Source organism: Labrus mixtus, chromosome 13 (genome assembly GCF_963584025.1).
Source record: "Labrus mixtus chromosome 13, fLabMix1.1, whole genome shotgun sequence".
In the NCBI taxonomy this organism is placed as follows: Eukaryota; Metazoa; Chordata; class Actinopteri; order Labriformes; family Labridae; genus Labrus; species Labrus mixtus.
Window position 1 is genome coordinate 10,361,404 of NC_083624.1, and position 26,500 is coordinate 10,387,903.

The following is a 26,500-nucleotide window of genomic DNA, read 5'->3' on the forward strand; positions in this document are numbered from 1 at the left end:
ACGTTGAAATGTATCTCAAGCAAACACATTTCTGTGCCAGCTTGTTAAAGTCAAATAACCATCGTGGTGATAAAATAGAATTGTGCAAAAGTTTAAATGACTGCTCTGGTAGAGAAGGCAGACTCAGAGGGCAGAACAAACACCTAGCTGTGGGAGTGTCACCCACCTGGGGGAGGGGTTACTGCCCTTAGTGATGTCATGAAGGGAAAATCTCTAAACGGCCTGTTTGAGCACACATTTTCTGAAAAGTGGAGCAGGCAGAAGACAGAGAGGATGGACTTTTCTCATCATTGGGGGGGTTTGTAGACAGACTAGGGACACAGATTAGCGTTAGCATGGTAAAGTGTATTTTACAGAATATGTGACCTTTTAATGAAAGACTTTTAGAATAATGAAATAACCAAAACTCGGTCTGTTTTCTGCTTCTCTTTTTTCCAAGAAGAGGGTGAGAAGAAGGCCATCACCATCGACTGGGAAGAAGTGCACGCATACCGCCACAAAATGGGCTACCAGAAGGGGAAGCTTTTGGTGATTGAGTCTGGTTTCTACTACGTCTACGCCAAAACCTGCTTCCGTTACTACACGTTAACACTGGACGACAGCAGCGGCCAGGCGGGCACCCCGCCGGTGGACGTCAGCAACACCCAGCTCATCCAGTACGTTTTCCACGAGAGCATCAAACAGAACAGCAAGGCCGTGCTGCTGATGAAGGCGGGCAGCACCATGCGCTGGAACAACATGAGCTATAACATGTACTGCGCCCAGCAGGGCCGGGGCGTGCGGCTGGAGGAGGGCGACGCCCTCTACGTCAACGTGTCCAACGCCTGGATGTTGGACCCGGCGGGAGACGGGACGTATTTTGGGGCCATAAAGTTGGGCAACTGAAAGTAAAACAACTGGGGAGCGGACATGCTACTGAACATTTAATATGCCAAAGAACCACTGATTTCTAATTTGTCAAAATAAGTGTTTTATTGTAAATGTGTTTTTATTTTGTTCTTCACCAAACAGCCTTGGAGTCTTTTTTTATGAGACGCATGGAAACAGGAAATCGCCTTTCACAAACTCTTCAGGCACTTAAACCCCAAATATGAGACTCACCGCTCTCAAATTAATAGCACTGGACTATTTTTAGACTTCTTCTATCTTTGTAACAGACTTTTATTTTTTAATACAGTTTGCTGTTTGTTTTGACGCTCGTCAATACAGTTCAACAGTGACACTTTAAAGCGTAGACATGTGTTTGTGCACTTCTTAAACAAACCATAAAGGGAGAAGCCGAGGAAGTAAGGCAGCTGGCAGAAAGAGGCAGTGAGGAAGGATTTATCAACGTTGGGGGGGAAGAAGTCGTAAAAGAACACTGTTGCGGACGCAGCATCTGCTTGTACTTAGCAGATTATCAGCGGGGAATAAAAACAACCAAACTCCCGGGTCTGACAGCAAATGTTTTCCTGAAAGGTTTTGCAAGTGTGAACAAGGCGTGCAATGAGGCGTCCTCACGATAAGTAACTCAACAGTATGATTGCAGATAGGCAGCGAGATTAGGATTTATAGCACCCACAACATCTCTGAGGCGTCATTTGAAAACTTAAGACGGCCATCTTCATCTTTGTTAGGCAATGAAACCACTTTGAGAAAACCTTTAGGGGTCCAAAATGTTCCATTTCCTGCCTTAAAGGCAGGGTTGGTAATTTACAAAAACTAGCATGATTTTGAAAGCAGCATTCCCTCAGTGCACCGTCTGCACCCATCCCCTCCCCTCTGTGCTCCCTCTAAAGCCACGCCCCTCACTTACATGCACGAGCGCCGTTGCTCCAGAAGTGGACCTCAGCTCATGTTTTGAGTGTGGGTTCATGCATTCGGTAGAGAGCGAGCAGGAAGCCAGGGAGGCTTGTGATTGGTTCATCAGATTGGTACCTCGTGGCAGACATTGGTCAAAGTTGTTACAGGCTTACAACTGATACAGATGACGGATTTTCTTTCTTTTCAAAATCTGTGGATCTGGAGGAAATTACCAACCCTGTCTTTAATGAAAGCTCACGAGCGGCGTGCTTCACTGAAGGCGATTTACTCGACGGTATCATTTACGAGTGCACGACATGTGTTTGTTATTTTTATGACAATCAACAGGCGACGCAGATAGCTGGACTGTCTGACCACAAACGACACAAAGAGACTCTTTGTCGTCTTTAACCAGAGGAGCCAAATTGAGTTTGGTTCATCTTTAACTTAAATTTTTTTGTTTTCATTTGGCTCGTCACCGAGGCAAAGGGGAATATGCACTAAAATATTTATTTATTAGCCGAAGAAGTACGGAGTGAGGTCATCGTTGGAGTGACCTTTTGGCTGTGGAAATCATTTATATTTTGTGTCTGTATGACATTCATTACGCAGCACTTAGAGGAAATAGTAGACACGCTTTTTGTTATTCAAACACAGGGGCTTCATTTTCAATTCCATATTTATGTATCTCCATTTTGACAATTCTGTGTGCACTCGCCTAGCCAAAAGCAATATGGATATATTGTTCCTTCTATAAGATTGTAGCATACCTGTAAGATATTCATCTGATAGACCTTTTTTTTTTCCATTCAGTGTTCTTTTTATTTATGCGTCTGTATGTTTTAATAAAAAAAAGTACTTTTGTAAGAGTGTGTATGGTGTGTTGACATTACCCGACCCGCAGGATTCAATCTCAGCCACCTTCTACTGTATCCTGATAAACAGGCCACCCTGACTCCACTGTTATTGTGATGTGCAATTTGATAATCTCCACCATCTTTGGAAAATTCAACACCGCTATGGCCAAAAGAGTGAAGTCACGTTGTTCCGTTAACCCGGTCAGAGCGGCCCACCGGCTCCTTACAGAGAGAGAGGTTGTATAGAAAAGACGCCCACCGCTGCAGACGTGTGGACCGCAACACTCGGCGACCTGCAGAATAAACAAGAAACAGACGACATGGGATGGGAATAAAGACGAGGATTTCATTTCTGAGCTGTTCTCAGTCTCTCTCTGTGTGTGTGTGTGTGTGTGTGTGTCCTTTTTGATCAGTGTGCTGTCGGGTCTCCCCGTGAAGCCCAACGGCGTGTGCGAGAAAGTTTGAACGTTGCTCACACGTCTGTGCTGCTCGCCGGGACCTCACACAGGTTTAAGCTCATTGTTAAAATGAGACGGAGAGTTTGAAACTGAATCTGAGGTTTGAAGAGGGAACACTCGGCCGAGCTGCATTCAGAGCTGATTAGCTGTTTCAAGTTTTGACCTGATTTTACTTTACAGCACTGAATGAGCAACATACCAGGCACTGAAGGTGAACTGTTCAGAGTAGAGAAGAGAATAAAGTCTGAATGTTATGAAGTAAGGAGGGAAAAAAGGGCTTGAGTTGTACTTTAAGGTCCAGGCTGATTGTTCATACAAAACCGGGATGATTTTAATCGTTTACATGTTGACATTAAAGGTCAAATGTCTGGAGTAAAGTTTACATGTCGTGTATAAAGTGTAAATGTCAAGAATCTGTGCGAACGAGTCACAATGACACAGTCTAGTTCACAAAACACACACAAAGGGTTAAATGCTCCCCTATGTGCACTGCAGAGCAAACAGAGTCCGTACACAGGTACTCCATCCATCCATTATCTGTACAGCTTGTTCAGTTCAGGGTTACGGGGGCCTGGAGCTGATCCCAGCTGTCATTGGACGAGAGGCGGGTTCAACCTGGACTGGCATATAGAGACAGACGCACTCACATTCACACCTAAAGACAATTTAGAGTCACCAGTTAACCTAGCGAGCATGTCTTTGGACTGTGGGAGGAAGCCAGAGGACCTGGAGAGAACCCACACATGTACGGGGAGAACATGCAAACTCCTCACAGAGAGGCTCCCCAAAAATCCTTAACTATGATTGACTTGGCTTTGAAAGGCTTATGTTGAAATCTATTCAGGCTGTGTTGCAACAGGCAGCTCATAGTTTTCAGTGTGCCGATGTTTGTTTGTAATTTTTTTAAATACTTTAAATTTTAACGTTGGACGATCATATTTGTTTCGAGTCCTTGAAGAATGAAGCTTTGAAGATGAATATGTCACCATTATTTTGTGTTGTTGATCTGATAAGTGCACACATAAGAGGTAAATAAATGCTCTTCATTCAGCTGTACGCACACAAACTTCAGGCCACCCCGGCACAAGACAGCGCCCAAGTCCAAAGACTCTGGACACGTCCCTGAATCTGACAACTTGTGCTGCATTCATGTGCTGCTCGGGTGGTCACAAAAAAGCGTTGACGCCACAAAGAAGATCAGAGAAATGTAGCTGTTAACAGATATTTTGCACCCCCCATGTGATGACGACTCTGACGTCAAAGTCGGGAATCTAATTCTTCTCAGAGTTTCCGAGCAGCAATGAGAGTCCACATTCAAATGCAAAACAAGAGCAATCTGCACGCAGCAGGGCTACTTTACTGGGCGGGCTTTCTCCTGCATCATCAGAGGTACTTGCTTTGTGATTTAGACCTTGGCGAGACGAGCAAACGACCCTTTATCACCAAAAATTCCCAAACAGAAAAACAGTAATAACCCTTAATGTTTCTTACACTTGACACCAGCACTCCTCCGTACTTCTGTGTTAAAAAAAAAAAGTGCTTTAATATACTCTGAACTCTTTGCTTCTTGGCGAGGCATTTTACATAAATAACTAAATTATACTTTCAGGGAGTTTTGCAACACTTCATCCTGTGGTGGTCAGAGGACTATACTCTGCTCGTGTTTTTAAATAGCTGAAGGACGAAGTGTAAACAGAGCACGTCCACTCGGTGGCACCCTTTTGAAGTGACTTGATTTCTCAATTCTTGGCTCTGAAAAGAAACCATTAAAAAGTGTTGTGTCAGTAAACATTATGGAGAGCTTGACGTCCACCGGACACCAACCCTGAACACACACACACACTCACACACACACACACTCACACACATGCAGACAAAACACAATTTATTTGCTTGCCGCACTCAGTGGTTCATAAAATATTTTTTTTCTGCGAGTGTAGAACCTACCGCCTTGTTTTATAACTCACAGTATAAACATAAAGGATCCAGGGCAATGAAAATCAACCGCCCAATCCATGCCAAAGAAGGTATGGATTTCAACTCTAAACACTATAATGCCTAAAAACTGACGCTGACTTTTACTCAAAGAGATTATCACAGAGGTTTGTAACGTGACATTTGTGTGTGATGGAATTCCTTTTTTTTTTGCTGGGCTTTTTCTCCTAGTTTTCAACCTAATCATGTATTTGAACTGTTCTACTCTGTTGAGCTGTAGGCTCCCAGTTACTGCTCACATCATATTTAAAACTTACCTAAACTCCAGACACGGGAGTTAGTCGCACAGGTACAAGTGTACGCCTTGAAAAATGCAAAATAAAAGTCCTAAAACTAAAGTCATTTCAAGTCATCTGTCTCAAGTCTAAGTCAAGTCTTTTATCACTGTCAGTCAAGCAAGTCTCAGGTCCTCAAATATGTGACTCGAGTCCCCCACCTCTGCTAAACTCTCTCACCCACCTACACACTCGCTCCCTCCCACTACACCGAAAGGCGTCTGATCCAAGAACAGCCGTCGATGTTGTGCTCTGCCTCTGGTCACTTCCTGTCAGCACCTGTGTATCTGATCAGACTTAAAGCCGTTTGTTTGCATCCTGTCAGGAAATGAAAGAATGCAAACAACTTGATTTACAGCTTCTAAATACAATTTAAACACTACAGTTCAAAGGTTAACTTATGTCAGATGTAATTATTAGACTTTTAAAGAACAGCTGTGAGACGAGGGGGTGTATGTCTGCAGATCTTCCATGACGGCGTGCTGCAGACGAGCTCCAGTGGAACATTTGTCCTCTCTGGTTTTTGTGACGCTGCGTCTCAGACATGATTTCAGAGTCCTCTCGCTCCGGCTTGGCGAGGAGGGTGGAGCTAATGATTCAGGAAAACAAAGTCATGTGTTGGAAAATATATCAGGGTTTTTTCCCCCAAATAACCAGCACCAGAGGCATCAATATAGGAGTGAACGCCATTAGCCAAGTATGGGTGCTCGGCTTTACGAGGCTTTGTGGTTTGGAGGAAATGGAGCTCTGAGAAGTCATATTTAGCGAGCAGCTGGAGGGCTTTGTTATGTGCAGTAAGGTTGCTTAGTGTTTCGCACGCCTCCACACACTCACACTATCAATGCATTGAAATGTTCCCAATACATCAAAAACCACACATACATGAAGACTCGTCTGCTGAGTCAGCACGGCCCACTGTTTTCACAGACTGGGCCCTCGCTCTTTGTCTGCGCCCCGATATACTGTAGCTCACATGTCTCCCAGCTTTTGATGTGTGACGTTTTTACCATTTGGCTAACGCTAATATTAGTGTTATTAAAACAAAAACATGCAGAGATTTACAGGCCACGCTGCAGACGCATGGGCGTGAGATAGCAGGAGGGTTATTACTGTAAGCAGGCGCTGTCGGCAGAGAGAGAAAGAGAGAGTGGAAATGTCTGCGTCATCAGCCATGCATGGGTATTTAACTAAATTACACATCCATTAATCAATCATCATAAGACATTTAACTTCAATTAGAAAATCATCAGTCTGTCAGGCAGATGCTATGTCACTCATGCAGGTCTGACTTCAAATGTCCTCCCTCTGGACTTGCAGTCTCAGACCCTGCAGACTTCAATTGTGTCCTGCATCTCAGAATCTCAGGTCTCTAAATTGTTATTAGCTCATGAAATCTGAGGTTAAAATTTTATTTTGATGAATGCATTCCTCTGTTTTTGACGGTCAGCTTAGAAGAGAGCAGTCACTAAAACAGACACCAGAACATTTGAAACACCAAAAGGCTGGTCCATTACCTTTAGTGTTCTGGATAAGGTTTAAGCATTAATGTAACACTGCTGAAATAGTCCCTTCCATTGGACAACAGCATCTGCCAATCAAATCACCTGAGCCAATTGGATGCAGTCTGCAGCCAACAGGCATCTACCCCCTTTCCCCAGGTGAACTAATCACCTAATTGAAACAAATCACAAGGGGTGCGTTCGAATTGTCCCTCCTATCTCCTTTGACTATCCACTTTACCTTAACCCCGGGGAAAACGTCATGAGGTTAAGGAAAGATGTTAGGAGAATTCATAAAGGACTTAGGGAAAGGCGATATTGTTGCTAGGCGACATCATTAAATGCGACGGGCCGGCGGGGATAATGACGTGGGTCCGCCGTGGTGAAACTACAATGTTCTGAAAATGGACTACAAAAAACGCATCTAAAAAACTTTCCCCTGTGCCTTCTTACCGGTGAAATAATCCTAATTACCACAAGGTTGGGATTGAAATAAAAACAATATAGACTACCAGGCTAAAAGTAAGAAAAGCGAAACCATCAGCTTCCTGTCCACTAAGAAATCAACATCAAAATAAGTATGAAATTAATTGTTACATTTATGCAAGACAAGAGTGTACAACTGAAGAAATGCACAAAACATTCTGAATTGAATGAAATATGTTGTATAAAACATCATCTGGCTCAAAATGTCTCTGATCCTTTTTTACCTGAAAGACAGGGTGATGTTTTTTATGGTGATTATAATCTGATTATATGGCTTTGCATAATATCTCAAGAACCTTAATCGAGGCAAGGGTTTCAGCATCTGTGACTGAAGGAAAGTTTAACTTTATTTATGATATTGCTTATGGCTGCCAAAACACTCAAAGTGGATAAATAACGAATGCAAACTGACCACAGGCTGCAATAAAAGTTAAACTCACTTTGATCGTTTTACAACATCAGCATAACGTTCATAGTTCGCCTACGGGTTAAAGATTGTTGAAATTTGTTCAAGGCATATTATTGCAAATGGTAACTTACATGATCTCCGTCCCTTTTCTGTCATCATTAATGTTCGTGAACGGTCAGATGCGCAAGTCGCTTTAAATGTTGCGGCCGCAAGGAATTGTGGGGCGTCATATCTCATCTCCTTTCGTAAAGGATGGTCCAGTGTATCCTATGCTAAAGGAGGTTATAAAGGAAGCATTGACCCACCTTTCCTTAACTTTTAGAGATTTCGAACGCCACTTAAATGCTTCCGGGGTTAAGGTAAAGTGGATAGTGAAAGGACATAGGAGGGACAATTCGAACGCACCCAAGCAGTCAGCCAGAAGGAAGCAGGACAGTCATCTCTAAAACAGTCATTGGATGAATCTCGATGTCCTCCCTAAACCCTAAACCCTAAACCCCGAGCCCTTACTGACTTTATTGACGTCACCTGGAAAGCGATTGAGTGCATGAGGCTGCGAGGGCGCCAATGGTTAAATACAAATGGGACAACACTTTGCAACTTATCTGTAACCATGACTGCATGATGTCATGTAGCAAAAGCTTATTTTACGTTTTTTTACTTTACTCACTCACAGCCATGGCGCTTATAAAAAGTTCTACTCAAAATAGCCCTATAGGCCTAAATGTCTTTGTTGTGGGAAAAATAAAGGTTAATCTCATCTTATAAATATAATGGGACTAATATGCTCTTTGTCTCTCTTGTATTTGTTTATAGACTTGCAAAGGAGTTCTGAATTATCTGTAGTTTCCAAAGAAACTTTTTTAGTAGACTGTAAATAGAGCGTCGTTTCACCTTGCTGTTTTTTTTACCGTCTCTACCTTTATTACGTTTTATGGCGTTTGTTTACCTTTCAATTGTTGTGGGCTTCCTCGGGAAATCATATGTTTCACGTCAAAATGCTATGAACTATGGGTAATTCCCTCACGTTAAGTCTGCAGATATGCCCACTTACGGACAGGGTGCATAAAGGGCTCGTAAAGTCAGCGAGCGATCCCTGAAACATTTCACAGATTTCAGATTTCACAGTGGGACAGCACTAAGCCCTCACAGACTTACCGGGAACGCGCACCAAAGTCAGTGAGTGTGTGAGGGTGGACATCGAGATTGGGCCATTGAGAACTACTGAAAGTTAAAACGTGTACTTTGAAGCCCGGACACAAAGCTGGACCTTTTCTTAACTGGTGAGTCAAATCTCCCTATCAAATTGTGCGAAGTGAAGCTCAAGCTCCTGCTAACAAGCATTCACTCAATTATCATCCAGAATGGAAAATTTGAGTAGATTGCTGCTTAGCCTAAGTTGAGCAGACTTGTGATTTTAATACCTGTTTGCCTGAACAGGTCAGGCAACATTGCCGGAGCAATGTGAAGATGAAGATGGCGAGCGAAAGGAGCAACTTTAAAGACTCATGGAAAGACTCAAAAGCCAGGCCTCAAGTCTTGCTGTTTGGCTGAATGCTGTGGTAGGAGTTCCCCTACCTAAATAAACCCTTGAATTCTTCAGACATTCTGCACACACATAACTATGACTGCAGTAAGTGTAATGTGTTTGGTTCATTGATTTATATGAAGATATTTACTATAACTGGGAATGTTTAGTATATGCTGTATGGAGGGTAAAAGTTGCCCATAAGAAATTGTGAATTGAAGGCCTGTTTTCTTTTATTTAATTGTGGGGTTTTCCTTGATTAAGTTCAAGTGTTTTTTTGTGTTTTAACTAATTCTCCACCAGCTCCAAGAGTCTAACTTTACCTTAGCCCTGTACACATTAATTTGTTACATCTTGTTTTTTTTTGATGATTTATTATTTCTAAATACATATTTTATTTAAACTAAATTTTGTATCCTGAGTGTTACATTAAGCTTACACAAATCCTAAGCACTGGATTAACGGAAACAATTATACAACAGTTGGGAGGTTTTACGTAAAACCGTAAAAATACGCATCATGTTTTTTTCATCCGTTTTCAGGATTCAGGGAAAATCTCATCAATCTTCAAGTATGGGATCTGAATGTCGTAAAAATGCCAAATAATGTCTGAATAGTTTATGTTAATTAATTGTTTCAGTGATTTTTCCATTTTCTTTTTTCCTCTGTCATGATGCTGTCTTGTGTGAAGAACTTTGAATTGCCTTGTTGTTGAAATGAGCGATATAAATAAACTGGCCTTGCCTTAAATCTGCAGTCAAATGCAGATATACTGTAACTGAAAATCTTTGACACAATGAAAACGCTCTGTCTTTAACTGTCTTTGAAACCTATTTTAATCTCCTGTCTCCTGAATAATGGCATGAGAAAGTCAGAATTTCTGCTAATGATTAAAAAAGGACTATTTTCATATTTCCATCTCCTTGTTGTGTGCTTCGGGTTTGTTGTGTGGTTATGTGGACTGGAACGAGCCTACCTCCAATGAGGTACCCATGAGCAAGTAACTAAACCTTGGACTGTTCCCGTGGAGCCGCTCAGTGGCCAGCAGCTCCGGCTGTGGTTGGACTGGGCAGTTTCCAGTGTGAATGTGTAACTGGGCCTACACGATGTGTGCTTGTGGCATTTCACTGGGGTCAGTATATAATGGGTGTTTCCATTTGCAGCTATTCATCAACCCAAATCATATAATAAGGCTCATCATTATATTGCTTGTCATAAACAAAGTCATCATCATGTTAAGAAATACCCAGTGGTCAGAAGTTACTGCTGGCACGTCAGACAAACCAGCTCGCCAGCTGAGCCTCACACACACTGAGCCAACAGACGGCCTTCCCTGCGGAAACCACAAATATGTCTCAATCTGAGCCATGATTTCAGGACGACTTGAGAATATTTTTAGGAAGTTCAAGATAACAAAATAAAACCAGTGCACGGATCTGTTTTTTTTTAGTAACTGTGATGCACTGATCATTTCTGCTCCAGAGTATCACTGCAGTTCTCTTATAAACTCAAAGATACCTGCAACAAACCCGTTATTAATCAGAATTTCAAATGTTATGACCCAGTTTGCGAAATCCAAATAAGTATGACTGCAATCCGTGCATCAGCACGATGTCTGAACTGTGGCAGAACAAGCTGATGTCTGAACACGTGTCAGCCTTCACTCCAAACTGAATAAATCATCAGAGTCCTCCTCTCCATCGTCCAAATCCAAATGCACTAAATGCTCGAGTCAGGTTCTGAGTCGTAAAAAAAGGCACTAGATATGATGCACAAAGACTAGCAACACTAAGACTCCCAAAGATGTACTTATCTTATCAAGTGCTGTCAAGTCCAAGTCCTGGGGGTTCATTTATTAACAGTGTGTAAGAACATTCCCATGCAAAGAGTGGGATTTATCAACTTGTACTTTTACTTAGAAATGTGTGTAAATATAAGCAACACAGCTCTGAGCATGCTTACGCACAGAATCTAGCGGTAGAACATTGAAAGCACTACGAGTGTCACAGCACGCCAGAATCAATCTCAACGTAGATGCATGTTCCGAGTTTTCTTTAATTAAAAACCCCAAATAAGTGATTTTGTCTAGTTTGAAACGGCCTTAATTTGTTCCAAAACCTTAAAAAGACCGACGTGACAGGCATTTGAAATGTTACATTATGGCTCGTTTTGCCTTTAGATGATTTGGTGAACTGTGAGCTCCACAGTAAGGGCTTTTCAAAAGTGCGATCTGTTTGGTCCAGCTTGTCCTCTTGTGAGAGCGTCACCGTTCGATTTTTTTTTTCCCAGAGAGAGCTTTGCCCTGATGACGCTGTAAATGCAGCGTTCTTGGTGAAATTTTGGAGTATTCTGTTATCCTTCAGCCGCAAATGCTTCTCGCTTTTGTGCCGCTATGCGTTTTATTTTTTTGCACTGAGTTTAATCTCAAACTTCATCTATAACCGTTTTTTCATATGCACTATGCAACAACGCGGAAGTAGCGGCCGAAGCAACAGAGTCCGCTACACAACGTTATAATGAGAATATTTGCCTTTATATCAATGTTATGTGTAGTCCAATGGAATGAAAACATTCACAAAAGAGAGGAGAACAACGTACTGACGAACAGAAAACATAATGCAGCTGTTTAATTACGTGCACGGAGATCGTAGTGGTTGCGGGCATACACTTTAGCCGGTCACTGTATATAAACGTCATTCTCTTTCTATTGGTCGAGTTGAAATCTCCGGAGTATATTCTGCCGCGTTCAGACATCAGCTCACTCGGATTTTCTGCGGAAAAAATACTTGGGGTCTGGCCGGAGAAACTCCGGGTAAAGTCCGTGTGAAAAATGCGGCTGTTTGCGTTCACACATAGCCTAAAGAACCTCCGGGTAATCAAATCTCCAGAGTTTTTCAGGAGATTTCTGTATGTGTGAAAAGGGTTTTAGTCTTTTCTCCTCTGACCTGTCACCTTCTCTCATGCAGCATTTGTTCTTTTGTTAGTAACTTCAACTAAGTGAAAAGAATAATAGTTTAATTGGGTCACTTAGCGCGAGAGTTACTAACCTTATTTTATTTATTTATTTATTTATTACCATTTTCCATTCCTGTTATAAAGCTTATTTTCTTTGCTCTTGTATTATTCCGCTGAGGTAAATATGTTCACGTAGTTTTTAAAGGTGTGTCGTTACCATGAATGGTTTAGTGGAGGCGTTCCTGAATGCAAATGTCCCCGAACATTTACGAGCCTGCTGGTTAAGAACGTGGGATTTATCAACACAGATTACCTACCAATTTGCGTTCTCTGTCAATGGAGCGATTGTTTCCCAAACTCACCCCAGATTAAAATGTCTGCTTTGACAGCAGAGACAAACAGCCTGGTACAACATTCCATTTTGGCCTGATTGGTTAATGCATTTATCACACACTGTAGGTGGATTCATTTTTTTATAACTCACCCGTTTAGGTTATATGAAGGAAACGAGTTATGCACAATCAGGGATGAGACTGATCGGACTGCGAGTGGCGTCGTTGTGGCGGTTTGTCAGGAGGCTCCACCTCTTTGCCTCTCGATAAAGTCAGCATTTCCAATATGGAAACCGGCATAGACGGGCTTCCAAACCGCCTTTCAGAGAACCAATGGGTGATGTGACTCAGACTTTGTCTAAGTTTAAGTACAGTCTTTGGTTTACAACCCTGACAAAATGTTCTGTTTTGTGAATAAATACAAATAACTCTTGATTATTTTGTGAAGTGTAAGTGAAAGTTGGACGAGGCAATATGATCTCAAATCAATCCCTTGTTCTCTCCTATTTATTTCTTAAACTGGGAAACATATTCCATCCTCCATTTGTAGCACTTATTCTCCATTATTCAAACTTTCCTTCGAGGATTGTTAAAATCTAATCTAATATTTTCATTTCATTTATTTTGATCTAAGCCTATAAATTGAAATTGCTTGGACAAAAATTATTCAGCATTTCAGGGTCCTAATCACTGGTTAGCTCACAGATTACATCATAAAACTTCAGATTACACCCAGAGGAAAAAGGGAATATTAATACATTTGGAAACAGGAAAGCCTGTGGTTGAACTTACGCTAATAGACACAGACAAAACAGACTCATGAAGACACACACACACGGGTGGATGCATCCATGCAACCACAGGCAAGCATGTGCGCAGTAACTCACGCACACACATGCACAGCGAGGGAATCCCCGTCCGAGTCATTCAGCGTCAATCCTCAGTGTTATCCCCGGATAAAACGGCTCTAATGGATCAAGTGGCTTTCATTTAGATGTGGTCACACCTGGACAGAATCAGAAGTAACACTGATCCTCACGGGAAGACTTGACCCTCGATACCCTCAATGAACTTAACCAAAGCGCTCAGTGGAGTTAACAGCCTATGAAGCGGGTCACAGTATTCTGTAGATGTTCTCAACAGGAGTTTAGTACCTTGTTAACATTTGACTGTGTCCTCACTGTCAGTCGGTACAGCAGTGACGGCAGGGGGATGACTCAGACAAAGGGGTTGTGCCAGGACAATGTCAACATGCGAGACCTAAATCAGCAGAGGCTCCCAGACTTCCCAAACCACCAGCAACAACAAGCAACACACCCAGAACTGAGCCGAGCTGGAATGTCATTCATATGGCCCTGATTTCGTCTCTCTTTGTGCTCCTCTGGGAGTTTTTCCGTCCCATGTCGAGGAGAATGATCGGCTGCTTGGCTGTTTGGTTGGCTGTGTGGCTTGTTGACCCAAAGATTTGTTGAACGTCTGATTGGCTGATTCCTCTCTCTCTAGGTCAGTGTTGGTTGGAATTTGGACAAGACAGTGTATAATATAATATTCATAGGTATGTTTTACCAGTGTATAATGAACTGAAAACTATTTTCTTTTTCAGTTTTTGTCTCTTTAAAAAAGGCTACATCCCATTTAAAGGGCTGCATCCTTCAGTGGGCGCACTTGAAGTCTGATTACATCACAGCAGCATCAATGGCTGTCCCATTTCAAGGGCTCCTTCAAATGCAGCCAACAAATGCATCCTCCTTTTTTTAATGGCCGACAAAGTCCATTTTCTGCAAACCTTGTGGCCCAACATATCCCAAGATCCGTTGTGCACCAACTCAAACGAGCTGCTGGACCCGGAAACAGCCGAACAATCAAATTTTAATTGTAAATAATTGGTTTCAACTCAGCCGAATAGCTACCAATACTCTTGTAATAAACATGGCCCCACTAGTTCCAGTGCAGCTGTTTAGGTTTCCAGGCGACAGGCGCAGTGCTGGTGACTCAAACAGGGAATTCTTATAGACCAGACCATCACATGTCAGATCTGCCTGAGAGGTCTACGCAGACTACGAAGGATGCCACTCCTAAAATGAGACACAATTTTAAAGTGCAGCCGGGCAAGACTCGTCCAAAGTGTGCAATGTGACATCATCATGTTTCAATATTAGCCCAGAACAGACCAATCAAATAGTGGCAATAAAGAGGACCGTTCAAAACTCATAAATCTTCCTCGAATGACTGCGAATTCTACCAATTCTCCCAATGACCGATGTTCAAACTGCCAACTGAAAAAAGCCCACTTCAGCTTTAATCAGTTAGAAATAAACTGTAGCCAAATTCACTCAATAATGCTTTAATGAAAAGGAGGAGAAAACTATGAATATGATGCAAAATGCACTTCACCATGAACACTACTATGTGTCCCTAGCCCGTCTACAAAACCCCCCAATCATGAGAAAAGTCCATCCTCTGGAGTGGATTTTTGGCAAGTAAACTTACAGATATGTTTTGGGGACCTCTGAGATGTATTAAACTAACTCTAAAGTATATTAGCCTAATGTACTGATCATGTTAATAATGGTTGGAAGCCAAACCTAATCTCCGATCTCAGTCTACATCCAGGAGCAAAACAAGTCGCTATAGCTGTAGACGGTGCATAAAAACTGTTACCACAGGCCGCTAGCAATTCTCAAAAAGATGTTTGACTTTCCATAAGTCGAATGAAAAAACTCCCCCCTCACACTCAAATGGAAATATCAAGGTTGGCGATCTTTCCGAGTCTTTGTCAAACTAGGCCGAGGTTGTCTGCAGAGTGTTGCGTAAGATTAGATCTCTATCTATGTGCAAGAACAGTTTTTTTAATGGCATTGATACGACCACACAACACATCCTAACCACCAAGACACGGCAGCACTAGCAGGAACGCCATCAGGGCATCCTGTCTCTGTATCTGTCAGATCCCCATGGCGTTAAATCTCTTATCTCATTTCATTGAAAGTGCTCCTGCTGGTTTCCCCGTGTGCAGCGCTGTGAACGCCCATCCTGTCAGCGAAAATTTAGACTGCTGGCTGTTTGGGATCATGAGGAGACCACCGCTCTAGTTACACTGCGGACAATGAAAAGAGACAGTCAGCCAAAGATCTGTCTGTGCAGTGAAGGCCTTTCCTTACAAATACACTCTGAATGTAAAGAAACTGCTTGAGAGAACCATTTTTATAGGTTGAATGCTGAGGGCAGTCAGAGCGAAAGCTTGACATTTAAAGGGGACATATTATGAAAAATCCACTTCTACAGTGTTTTTGAACATATTTGTGTAACCTGAGTGTCTACTGACCAACAAAATGTGAAATAAACCCATCCAGTCCTTTGTTTGTGGTCTGCATAAGTCTTACAACACAGAGAAAAGTGCTCAGTTTCAAATATGCTCTCCTTGTGATGTCATAGTGGGATTCTGGTTAAGAAAAATCCCCTCCCCTCCCCTGGTATCTCCACCCATCGACTCCACCCCCAGCCTAGAGCAAAACTTTTGAGCACGACCGCCATTTTCATTCTTGTTACAGAGGAGTGATGTCTACTGGGAAAACTCAGGGGGGGCTCATTGCATTTAAAGAGACACACACACCAAAACGGAGTGTTCTTAGCTGAGCTGGTTTATACAGAGTCACAAACCTCCTCTGGTGCTTGATTCATGTTACATTTTGTTTATGTTATGTTATGTTTCATTTAGACCACAGAGGACTGTTTGAAAAGGTGGAAAAGGGGGATAATATGTCCTCTTTAAAAGCTTGTGAGTGGCACCTTTAGCATAGATTATCATTCTCTAGAAGGTGCAGGGAGCACGACAGGTTCATCAGGTTTATGAAGTGAAAGTTGTGGTTGAAAACTGAGCTGGAACAAGATCAAAAATCAACGAGACATAAAAAGACAAAGACTGCACGACTGCACGACTCTTACACAGACTAAACAAGTCGAGGATCACTGCTTTATTCTTGGCAAACGTTCAGTTTCACAAGATTATAAATTCCTATAAATTATTTGTCTTTATGTTTATGAGCAAACTAACAAAACATTCATAGAAAGTGGAAGCGATTAAAACTTTGCATTGATGAGGCAAATTTAAATCAATAAATTAAGCAATAACATCAACTGCAGTGAATAGAGTTGGAAATCGAGAGGGGGGGGGGGGGGGGATGACATGCAGGAAAAGAATCCACAGGTCAGGTTTGAATACGGGCCGGCTGCTTCGAGGATGACAGCCTCTGTACACTGAGCGTGCAAATTAACCGCTATAGGCCACGGACGCCCCTGGGTGAAAGATTTGTAACCAACAATTCCATACTGAAGACATGAGAGATGTAATGGCTGCAAACAGAACAAGACCACATGGACATAATTCAAGCAGTAATCATGAAGGATCGTCATCAGTGGAGCTCGAAAAGCTGCTGACACAGACAGAAAAGTCTCACCGTTCTCGACACTGTTTGGTCGTTACTACTGGTTGTCGTTCCTGGAAAGTCCCTCATCTTGTAAGCTAAAACCATTGGTTTATATACAGATGATATCCATTTACTCCTCTGGTTAGTGAAGATGACTTCTCTGTTTCTTTTTTTAAGAGGGGAGTGAATTCTCATCAGATATAAATCAGCTGGAGCAGCAGTACATGTCTTCGTATTTAGCCTGTTAGTTTCTGCTGACTGCTTCCATGCGTCCCATGATGATCCTTAAATAAAGCTTATTTCTTGTTTCTGAACTCATCTGGTGTCACACTCGTACCAATCGTGATGAAGTGTCTTGAGCGGCTTGTCAAACCACACAGATAATCTCACACTTATAATCTTCTGAATATGTGAAATCCAGACATGCGACTCACTACAGTTTTGATTCTACTTCTTATTTTATTAGATCTGTGAGTCTTTCAGTTAGAGCTACGATCTGATTCAGTGATGAGTCTAAAATATAGAACAATTCAATCCGATACAAATTGATAATTGAATCTTCCTCCCCTTGAGTTTTTGATTTCCTTCATCAGTTTCACCTTTGTCTCTATTTAGTCTCTGTCTTCCTTCCATTCTGTGTCAGTTTGTTCTGTCACAATAAAATAAAAAGGAACTGGGCCCAAGTGCAGACTAATCACAGATTATTTATTGGGCCAAAAAAGGGCCAAAACCAAAGCTTACTTCTTCTGGGTAACAAAAACTATTTGAGTTTTGGTTACCCAGAAGAAGTAAGCTTTGGTTTTGGCATCATAAAATCCAAACTAATGAAATGAAAAAGTTTATTTCAGAAACACAGGTAGGTTGGTGCAAGTGTCCAACGACTTCCAGGCAAGACTTCTTTTCTTGTGCTTCTTGGTCTATAACATCCTGGAGAAGCTCAGGACATGACTTAAAAAGGACGACGTGGAAATGGCAGACGAAGCAACAGCGTCCGACTCTACCTTGACAGTTTTTGCCTTTCTATCGATGCTCCGTGTCATTGGATGTATTCACATTATCAGTGAACGAGTGCAAGAGAAACATACTTGCAAATAGAAACAAGTATGAAGAAACGTCATTATGTGCATGTCAATCGCACCCGTTGCATGATGTAAGCCTCATCACCCCCTTCCCAGAGGCGCTGCTTGTCAACTGCTTGGGGCCCCAGACCAGTAGGGGGCCAACAAACTTTAAACCCCAGCAGCCACCCAAAATGTGCACATTTTGGAAATCTAGGAAACCTTTCTAAGGGGTCCTCATTTGACAGCATTCACTCGTTGCCTTGCTAAGCGTTGCAGCATTATTGCTGTGAAAACCAAAGTTTGTCAATGAAAGTCAACAAAGAAAAATGTAACAGGAAGAAAGAGGGAGCGGAGTAAGAGTTGGGACAATGGCAGACATAATGGTGATAAATGCAGGTTGTAGGGCCCCCCAAATATGTCTTGCCTGGGGCCCCAACAGACTAGAATCGCCACTGCCCCTTCCCACTCACTGGTGGAGAATTTTCCTGAATATCACCTGCTGCATTCTCACATCAGCTCGCCTTTACTTCATGCAGCGATTCACCAGGAGGCAGGCTGGAAACATTGCAGGTAAACTCATGGTAAAAAAAAAACAGCCACTTGCATTCACACATGCAGCTCAACATGAACATTTCAGAACCTTTTCAGGAGTTTTGTGTATGTGTGAAAGTACAACAAAAGAGCTCACCCCGTCTGTGCCTCGGCTGTTCCAGGAGCACAGAGTGAAAAAGCAGCAGAGCTGAAGGGTTGGTGGTCAGAGATGAAGGCTTCCGAGATTTGGACAATAAGTTGTAAAGATGTTTGTTTGGCGCTTTAGCTTTGGCAGACCCAGTTCACTTCCTGTGACATGACAAACATCCTGTCACAGAGCGGCTGTCATCCATTTGCAGGAGCCAGGCTTGCAACCCACACTCGTCCCTGAGCGGCACATCATTCCAGTCTGTCACAAACAATGGATTAATGCTCTGCCCGCTCTGAAAAGTAAACAGCTTTATAGCCATCGCCTGAAGCTGACAAATGCAGACTGTCATTTTTATTACCATATGTCCCTTTTGTCTTGAGTCATATCGTTATCTGATTCCACTCACTGTCACGCAGTGCATTCTTCAGCTGTATTACAAAGCCTGTGGTTGATTGTAGGTGATTAGATGCAGCAGTTAAAAATCGTCCTGAACGATAACCTCGATTACCGCTGCATGACACAATATCTCCGTCTTTTCTTATGCAAGTCTTTGTGATTATGTTTTCTCTTCCTCTTCTTTCTCTTCCCAAACTGCATTTCATCACCGAGTCTTTCTCTCTGTTCACGCTTTGACCCTGGGTGACTTAAGTGTTTGTGAGACAGTGCAGACAAACAAATGGCTCTGACTCTGCAGTGAGAGCTTTCATGGCATTTGTACAGACGGAGAGAGATGTTTCAAAAAGGAGGAAACACATCAACATGCACACTCACACACACACACACACACACACACACACACACACACACACACACACAGACTTATACAACACGACGCACACAGAGAGCTATAAAAACTTCCACCCGCAGAGTTATTGACATGAGATTGTGCACCTCTGCCAAACATCCTTTTACCAGAATCCTCTCGACCTTGGGGAGGGATCAAACTCAAAGTAGCGTACTTTTTTTGCGGATCTGACCAGAAGCAAGACCGCAGCTATGAGTTACAGGCGATGTATGTGCCGGCCATGCATCACCTGAGAAGACCCTGTTTTGTTCTCAGCTAATCCTCACGTTGATTGGAAACAAACATGTCATGTAGGGCCGTTTCCCTGCAGCCGAGCGCCTTGTTTGTCTGCAGCTAACCGCAGCAGCAGCGGTAGCAGATTAGAGAGAGAGAGAGAGGAATCCAGGAATCAACAAGCGTCTGTCTGTGCGGTGGGGTGTGCTGGGGTTAAAGTCAGTCTGGGAGACGATCGCACACTTTGATATACACAGGATTACATGAACACATAGACACCCAACTACAGACACAAACAGCTGTTGGGAATTAACACAACCAGGGTGATGAACTCGTTGACAGCGCTGCGATTCATGAAACTTTTACAGACAACAGAAGACGTGGGAAAACACATGATATTCATAGAATTCTTGTAATCTTGCTTTGATGTTTCTGGTGCGGAGACCATAATCATACTAACAGGTATCCGTTTCCCCTAATCCGCCCTGAGGGGTGTTTTTCAAATTTGCAATATCAACAAAATCAGGGCAGTTTACAGGAAGAATTAAATCTCAGCAGGGAGCGTGGTTAGAGGCTCAATCAACCTCAATCAGTGTTTCGCCCAACACGAGAGCTTTCAGAAACCCCTGAGTGTAAAGTCAGCTCAAGCTAAACGCTTACCTCCACGGTGTTCTGAGCGTCGTCTTTCTATGGATGGACTGAAGTTAAACACGTCAAATATTTGGACAGCACCAAAGGAAAACTAGAGCGATACTTCAGAAAGACACATTAGCTGTGTGACAAGTGGAACATGAAGAGGATGACAAAGAGCGTGTTTAGATCGGGGGGAAATGAGATTGAACTGTTAGGCAGAAAAAACCTGCCAGAGCTGGTTACGTTTACAATTCTTCAAAACATTGAGACAGGTTTTTGACGAGGAAGCCGGTCAAGAATAGAACAAGCTCGCTTTTTGACGGACACGTATTTATACATGCGAGCTCTTCATGTTTGAGAGGTTGATCTGGAAAAAAAACGTGCAAGCTGCAGAAATGTCTTCAATCTAAACACTGCTGCGTGTTATTTAAAGACTCAGGGATATTCAGTTTCAGGACAGTGCTGATGTTTATGTTCAAATACAAGGGGGAACTTTTGACTGCCAACGAGCCGAGTTTGACTCATATTATTCTAAACACAGTTATCAAGCAGGCAATATTTTCTATTAATTATTATAAATTAATTAATACACAAATAAAGCACTTATACACCTCCTTAAAAGAGCAGTATGTAACTCTGACACCTAGTGTTTAAAATGGGTACTGCAGTCCAGATTCTAAACATTGTAGAGAGCTGTCTCCCCCCCCCCTCTCTAGAGTCGATGCTCATGCAGGTTGCCATGTGGTGGACACTGAAGCTTCAGTGTTTAGCCAGCTCTGCATCGGTCTGTAAACCTTTCTGCGTTCTAACCTCTCTCCATTTTTCGAAAGCATCTCCAATATTGATCCTAGTTTGAGCACGTTTCTGCTCGTGGAGCTTATTAGAAACAAGCAGAGCCTTTTTAGGTCAGGTACAATCCAAAGTTCTCTTGCCCGCTTCCATCGCTGCAACACCTGTTGGTTTGACCTGATAACTGCTCTCATATCTGGCAAACCGAGGGGCGTCCAAAACGGCCTTCTCTGGTCCAAACAAATCCAGAGCATTCAGGACCAGAATCTAAAGTTAGAAGGAGGACATACTGGCTGCTGCATTGTTGTCAGAGAAGCCAGCACTTCAACATAGCATGTTTCCTTAATGTCTGATCATATAGTAAGGTCACTTTATCATTTCACTCACTACACATCTTACTGATTGGACCTTTAAACTCCATGCAAAGTAATACTTTTTTTTACCAGCTTTAGAATCTAAGTTGAAACCTCAAACAGACCATATTGACCGATCACAGCTCTAACGTTTCCAACCTTTGTATCTGCTGTGTCAGTAGGATGAGGGGGGGCTTGAACATATCTGTCACTGCCAAAGGGGGTGCCCGGCAGAACAAGTTTGGGAACTACTGGGTCACAGTGACAATGTCTGAGAGATTCCACACGTACGTCATAGTTGTTTGCATTCAGTCAGTGGTTTGAGGATTATTTTCATCTGTTAAACATGGAAGCAGAAGCAGAAGGTTTCCTGTAAAGATTGAAGTTTGAGCTTGAGTGACGAACTTGGACACGAAGAAGAATAAAATATGAAGATGTTTGTTACCCTTTGTAAGAAATAAATCTTCTTTGGGAAAATAATTTTTAAAGCGGGGCACTTTGGAGTGACTTAGGAGAACACCCCTGAACATTTCTAGATTATTGCTCGGTGTGTCTGAAAAACCAAACTGATGGGAAAAAGTGTAATTTCATTTTCCATTTATTACACGGGGCATGTCCTGACGGCTGTTGAAAAGTATCGTTCACATGTCAGTGTCCACGCTGATTCACTCGTTTAATTTCAAACACACTAAATTTTAAAGTTTGCCAACCTATAACAGATTAATGCTGAAGCGCTCTTTTGTGTTTCCTTGAGACCTGAAACACTTCTCGAATCCCACACTCTGGTTTGATTCTGATCCAGTAAGTGTACGTTTCACCGCCAGCCAGAAGTAGGCAGTAGCTTTACTGTAAACACAATTATGCTAACTGTGGCGAGATCCAGTGACCACATGAAGGGAGACGGCCTCTCACGCAAAACACTCGCTCAGGCACTCTCACACAGCGCACTTACTCACTCACTTACACACTCATAAACTGAAGCATGGCGTGCATCCATCAGCACCTGCAATCACACGGTACGGACCCACCGGCTGCTCAAATGGACACACACACACACACACACACACACACACACACACACACCTACACACACACACACACACACACACACACACACACACACACACACCTACACACCATAAACAACTTCCTCTGCGGTTGATTTGATTAGAAAGCACCCTGTGTGAGTATATAACAAGGGGGCCGGCCCACTCATTGCACACACACACACACACACACACACACACACACACACACACACACACACACACACACACACACACACACACACACACACACACCCACTGGAACCACAACAGATGATGGAGGATTTACAAACCAAACACTCCACAGGAGGCCGCGCTCATGGTGTCCAGTGTATATCTGCAGGAACACTCATTCATTTAGAACATTAAAAAAATGTTTAGACAGCTAGCTGCAGCACGCAAAAGATGAGTCACAAATGCATTCAAATGCTGCACAAACACACACACACACACACAAACAAACACGCACACACACACACACAATGCCCAGTGTCTCACCTCAGGCAAGCGTCTGTTTGGTCAATAGTGTCATTTACAGAATAACACATCATTCTTTCCACTGTGGGAGTGGGCTGGGCTCTCTTTGGTTTCAGAGTCACTGTACTCCCTTCAGCCAACACACACACACACACACACACACACACACTGCCACATTCAGCTGTTCACACACCCTTGCATGCATCACACAACTGTTATTCCTCTTAACTATGAATTTAAGGGAATCCTCAGGCGGCGTGTTCCAGCGACATTAACACTCTTCCTCGCTTCAGCGACTGCAGGCAGCGACACTGACAGATTTATCTCCATCTCAATGGCTTTAAACAACGTGCAGATTAATAATGCCAGGAGGGGAAAAGTTCAAATGACCCCGGTTATGGTGTGTGTCACCGCCTTTTGCTAAGGCTCCTCGTCTCGGCCCGTTGATGCTGACCAGACGTTGATGCAGATTGGCTGGGAGTTTATTGAACATCGTTTGCGAGCCTGACATTTCCCACAGAGCAGGGCACATTAGTTTTATTATTCACCACAAAGTCAAGTGAAAGGCTGCGTTCAATCAAACAAACCGCCCCGAGGATTCTCTGTTCCCCCTCACTCGTATAAGTGAGAGCCACTTGAGATGGAATGCAGCTGCAGACGTCACCGCTCTCCAAGGTGACTCCGCTGGGCGCCAAGAAAAGCTGCAGATTTCTCTACGTTTTGTGCCTCAGGTTGACTGTCAGTTCTGGGCGCTTTTCAGGACTGAGATGTTGATGTTCTGTGGAATTGATGCAGCACAGAGCGATAACAATCTGTGTCAGAGTTAACGGAAAGGCATTGTTTGAAAGTGAAACTCAACACCTGGCGGCTTTGGTTTAGAAAATGTCACGAGGCTGAGAACGCCCACGGATACACAATCAGTGTCCTATAGCATTTCCTCCCCTGCTTCCTGTGTCAGATGTGGGACCTTAAGATGTGGCTTTGACACTGAAGAAAAAGAAGTTGCAGGGTTTTAGAGCATTTCCAAGGAAAGACTTACTGTGAATTCAAGGGACCTAAAATATTCAGAAAATGCATGGAAAGCCACAACAGTGTTGTTCAAAGTGGAGGACCTTAATGGTCTGGGGCCCCAAGCAATTGCCTCCCTTGCCTGTTGAAATCCATCTTCAAGTTTAGGGACACTCAGGCAGGCTAAAACCAAAGTTTGGTACTTGAATACAAACAGCAAACGCCTCGTATTTAACAGCCACATCAAATATTACTGAGCAAAGTCTGAGTTGTGTTCAGGCCTGGTCATTGTCAGATAAAGTGAAAAAAAAAAAAAAAAAAAAAAGACTGTTTGCAGGACTCACAAGTGAAACACCAGATGTGGTTTTGTCCATTGCCACCATTATTTCAAAGCAATAATCACACAGAAAGGAATTCATTATTAAAAAGTCAAAGAGGATAAACCTGAACTGACAATTGCCTCAGCTGACCAGAATGCAAAAGAACCACAAAACACTTGAAATCAAGAGTCCGGGTCTCTCACGTAGCTGTCAGCGCTGCTATTTCTCATCCTGAGTGCTGCAAGTTTCCATCTGGATTCCTCAACTTGTTGAAAGTCTCTCTTGGAAACCGAGAAAATCATCAAGTGAAGAAGAAGTGGAGAGTTGAGAACTGGTCGCTTCAAGAGAGTGAATAGGAAAAGACTTGACGGCCTAACATTTCCTGGATTGCAACAACGTCCCAGCTAGATTGTATCTGACAATCCAAGCAGTACCAAAGGTTGATCCTCCCTCAAGATAAGTTGGACCATCAGGAAAAATCTTACAAGACATTTTTCAGACTTTTTGAAATCTGTCTTTGCACGAGTCCCTGGTCCAAGAGTCAGGTTTAATTTCTCTGCTCTCACAAACTGGCCATGCTCTGCAAAACTCACTGGATAATGACTCCAAAACCAGATGATTGCAAATCAAGTCGCTGAGTCAAAATCTATTTCTAAAACCGAGGCAATGTCAAACCTTGCGCAAGAGCATGTCACAGCTCTGCATGTCCACAGCCAGTGGACTGGTACCCACATAGTTGGCTTTTCAGGACGAGCTAAATCCTCATGATTTGATTTGTCTTTCCAATAATTGCAACAATTACACAGCATTAGTGAAGCCTGTCCACCCATTTCAGGTCATGGCTGACTTTTCACGGAGCTGCAGACGGAGCCGGGGGAGGACGGAGCGTCTACTGTAGGAAATGACGGCGAGTGAAGTGAGGTGCTGCGTCTCAAACCACAGACAGATTTAGAGGATCTTGGACGGACATAATTCTGGTAAGAAGACTCCCTGATAGAGGAGCGAAAAGGCCAGGAAACACTCGCTCATACACTCGTCATGTGTCTGCTTTGAGCATGTGTGTGAATGTGTATACTGTGTGTGTGTGTGTGTGTGTGTGTGTGTGTGTGTGATGTGGGCTTGGCAGTGTGTGGTTTTCTCCACAGATCTCACTTCTGAGAACAACACCAGTCATTAATCTCCTTGATTGCTATTCCCTTTGTGTGTTTTTATTGCATCTGACTATTTATAGATTGTTTTTCTGGTGCCCACACGGAAAAATAACCAACGTGACAGCGGTATGTGCAACAGAATAAGAGTAACCCCAGGTAACTACATTCCTCTGCTCGTCTTTTCCGAGGTGTGGCCACCACGCCGCTGATTCATCAACCACAGGTTTAATGGAAACAGGACAGAAATAGATAGTTGCGGTTGCATTATTGATCCTCCTAATCAGGGTTTTTAACACTTTGGGTCCCCACCTAGAGGTCATGAGCAGGTTCACCTGATTTTTTATTTTGTTTTGACTGCTTCTTATTTTGTTTACGGTACGGCTTCTCAGAGCTTCCTCTTGTTTTCAGGAATCCTGGAGATTTCATCGTCGGTGCCTTGAATTGTCTCGAAGCAAACTGTTATGTTTCATGGAGAAACAACGAGTGAACATGTGTGTGGCTGACGGTGCAGTCGTTGGTGCAATCTTAAAACTAAAACTTGAGTAGATGCAACAGATGCAGATTTTTCAGGGCCATTGCTGCACCTTTGATGTTTTCCCTGCTGTTCGCTGTGCCCTCCTGCCGGTAGCTGTGTCCCAATACAAGAACTGCATCCCTCAAAGGCCGCAGCTCAACACTGATTATGTCCAAGCAGCGTGCCAACAGCTGATTCTAGAGTCTGTTGGGGCCCCAAGCAAGACATATTCGGGGGGCCCTACAACCTGCATTTATCACCATTATGTCTTCTCAAGTGCATTCAATACTGTGCAACCCCACCTGATGGGTCGTAAACTGCTCGAGCTGGATACCAACCCGCACCTGATCCTCTGGGTCCTCTCCCTTCTGACAAATAGAAACCAGAGGGTCCGAGTCAACGGTCACCTCAGCTCATCTAAAACAGTCTCAACAGGAACCCCCCA

General features: G+C 43.0%; 2 protein-coding genes across 3 annotated transcripts in view; both read left to right on the plus strand.

Annotated features, from left to right (window-relative positions):
- Positions 1-2,649, plus strand: part of tnfsf11 (TNF superfamily member 11) — a 12,755-nt gene extending 10,106 nt beyond the window's left edge. Inside the window, exon 4 of one of the 2 annotated variants that reach the window (XM_061053659.1) lies at positions 440-2,649. In XM_061053659.1, coding sequence (XP_060909642.1) covers positions 440-885 — 446 coding nt within the window. In that variant the 3' untranslated portion in view covers positions 886-2,649. The remainder of the gene's footprint in view (positions 1-439) is intronic. The other variant, XM_061053660.1, reaches the window with a different exon arrangement.
- akap11 (A kinase (PRKA) anchor protein 11) overlaps positions 1-26,500 on the plus strand; it is a 202,206-nt gene that overhangs the window by 51,598 nt on the left and 124,108 nt on the right. The gene's annotated exons all lie outside the window — the stretch shown is intronic.